The 1,655-nt window shown below is 45.6% G+C and overlaps 1 protein-coding gene across 1 annotated transcript in view; it reads left to right on the plus strand.

Moving 5' to 3' along the window:
- The window catches only part of LOC107090938 (echinoderm microtubule-associated protein-like 6), a 90,671-nt gene that overhangs the window by 23,762 nt on the left and 65,254 nt on the right, over positions 1-1,655 (plus strand). The window contains exons 3-4 of the mRNA XM_015384593.1: positions 942-1,040; positions 1,116-1,184. Coding sequence (XP_015240079.1) covers positions 942-1,040; positions 1,116-1,184 — 168 coding nt within the window. The remainder of the gene's footprint in view (positions 1-941; positions 1,041-1,115; positions 1,185-1,655) is intronic.

Here is a 1,655-nt window from a genome sequence, read left to right on the forward strand (position 1 = left end):
GCTTTATGTAGTTGTGATTTCCTTAATTTAGTTGTGCTTTGCTTTATGTAGTTGTGATTTCCTTAATGTAGTTGCGCTTTGCTTTATGTAGTTGCGATTTCCTTAATGTAGTTGCGCTTTGCTTTATGTAGTTGCGATTTCCCTAATGTAGTTGCGCTTTGCTTTATGTAGTTGTAATTTCCTTAATGTAGTTGCGCTTTGCTTTATGTAGTTGCGATTTCCTTAATGTAGTTGCGCTTTTAGATTTGTAGTTGCAGTTTGCACTTCAGGGCCACCGTACATAACAGCTGAAAAGAAACTTCCTACATGACCATATAATGGACAAGCGATTAGACGTCATGTGTCTCACAGAAACATGGCTACAGCCAGGGGTCTATTCAGCACTTAACGAAGTCTACCCCCCCTCCGGGTACAGCTACCTGGAGAGAGCTCGCAGCAGGGGTCATGGGGGTGGCCTAGCTGTGATACACCGACAGGGCTTGGTGCTGACCAACAATCCACTTAATAATAAATCAAAGTTAAGTTTTATCTGTATGATTCATTATTAAGATTCCTGTTTTGGTACCAGAGTGAGGACCAGTTTTCCTCTCTCATCATCTGAACTTTTGCTTCCCTTTTTTCACTATCCTTGGGTTTAGGACTATAAGGTATGAATTAAGTTTAGGTTTAGATTAGAGCCTAAACCAAACTTTTGGGTGCCCTCTTGAGGACAATGTTCTCCTGAACCAGAACCAGAGGAACCAGCTGTAGCTCTGATCTAGATCTGATGGAAAGCTGAGATCAACTCTCCCTCTCAGGAGGAGGAGGAGGAGAATCTCTCCTCATCATCATCAGAGTCCTGTTTCCTCCCTCTGAACCTGAACACAGAAACTGGCAGCTAGTTTCTTTCTGCCTGTGGGTTGTTTTCTTTCTCAGAGGAAATATTTCCTGTTTCTTCTCAGAGGTTGGCTTCGGTCGGTTTGGACGCAAAGAACACGGTTTGTATCTGGGAGTGGAAGAAAGGGAGGATCCTGGCCACGGCCACCGGACACTCAGACCGGGTAGGACGCTCTCTTTCTCTTTCCATTCGTTCTGCACTCTGATCAGACCAACTAACAGCTTCCTAATCTCTGCAGATCTTTGACATCTGCTGGGACCCGTTTCAACAGAACCGGCTGGTGAGCTGCGGCGTCAAACACATCAAGGTGAACCATGAAGGTTTCTGCTGGTCTGGTTGGTTCGCTTCCTGTCCAACATGCTGACTCTGAGAAGCTAATCTGAGAATTAAAGAGCTCTAGTCACATCAGAGAATGCAGTAATCATCAAACCTACGGTGGCTCAGAGAGGTCAGAAATGAACCTGAGCTCAGTCGCCTGAATCAGGAGGAGTAGGAAAACCTCAGTGGGGGGGAGTGTTGGCCTCGCTGGTTAGAGCAGTGCTCTGAAGATGTTGCAAGTACCACACCCTCCGCTATGGGTCCCTGAACCCCCCACTGCTCCCCAAGGGGAGGGGTTAAATGCTGAGTGAATTTCCCCACAGTGGGACAATAAAGAGATTTCCATACATTAGAAACTGACGGACAGTTGAACCTACTGCTCTGCAGCAAAAAGCAAAAAAATAATTAAACTTGTCTGTAGGTGAAGTAGATGATGAAGGAGGTTCTGACAGAACCGACA

Source organism: Cyprinodon variegatus, unplaced genomic scaffold (assembly GCF_000732505.1).
Source record: "Cyprinodon variegatus isolate N-32 unplaced genomic scaffold, C_variegatus-1.0 Scaffold317, whole genome shotgun sequence".
Lineage (NCBI taxonomy): Eukaryota > Metazoa > Chordata > Actinopteri > Cyprinodontiformes > Cyprinodontidae > Cyprinodon > Cyprinodon variegatus.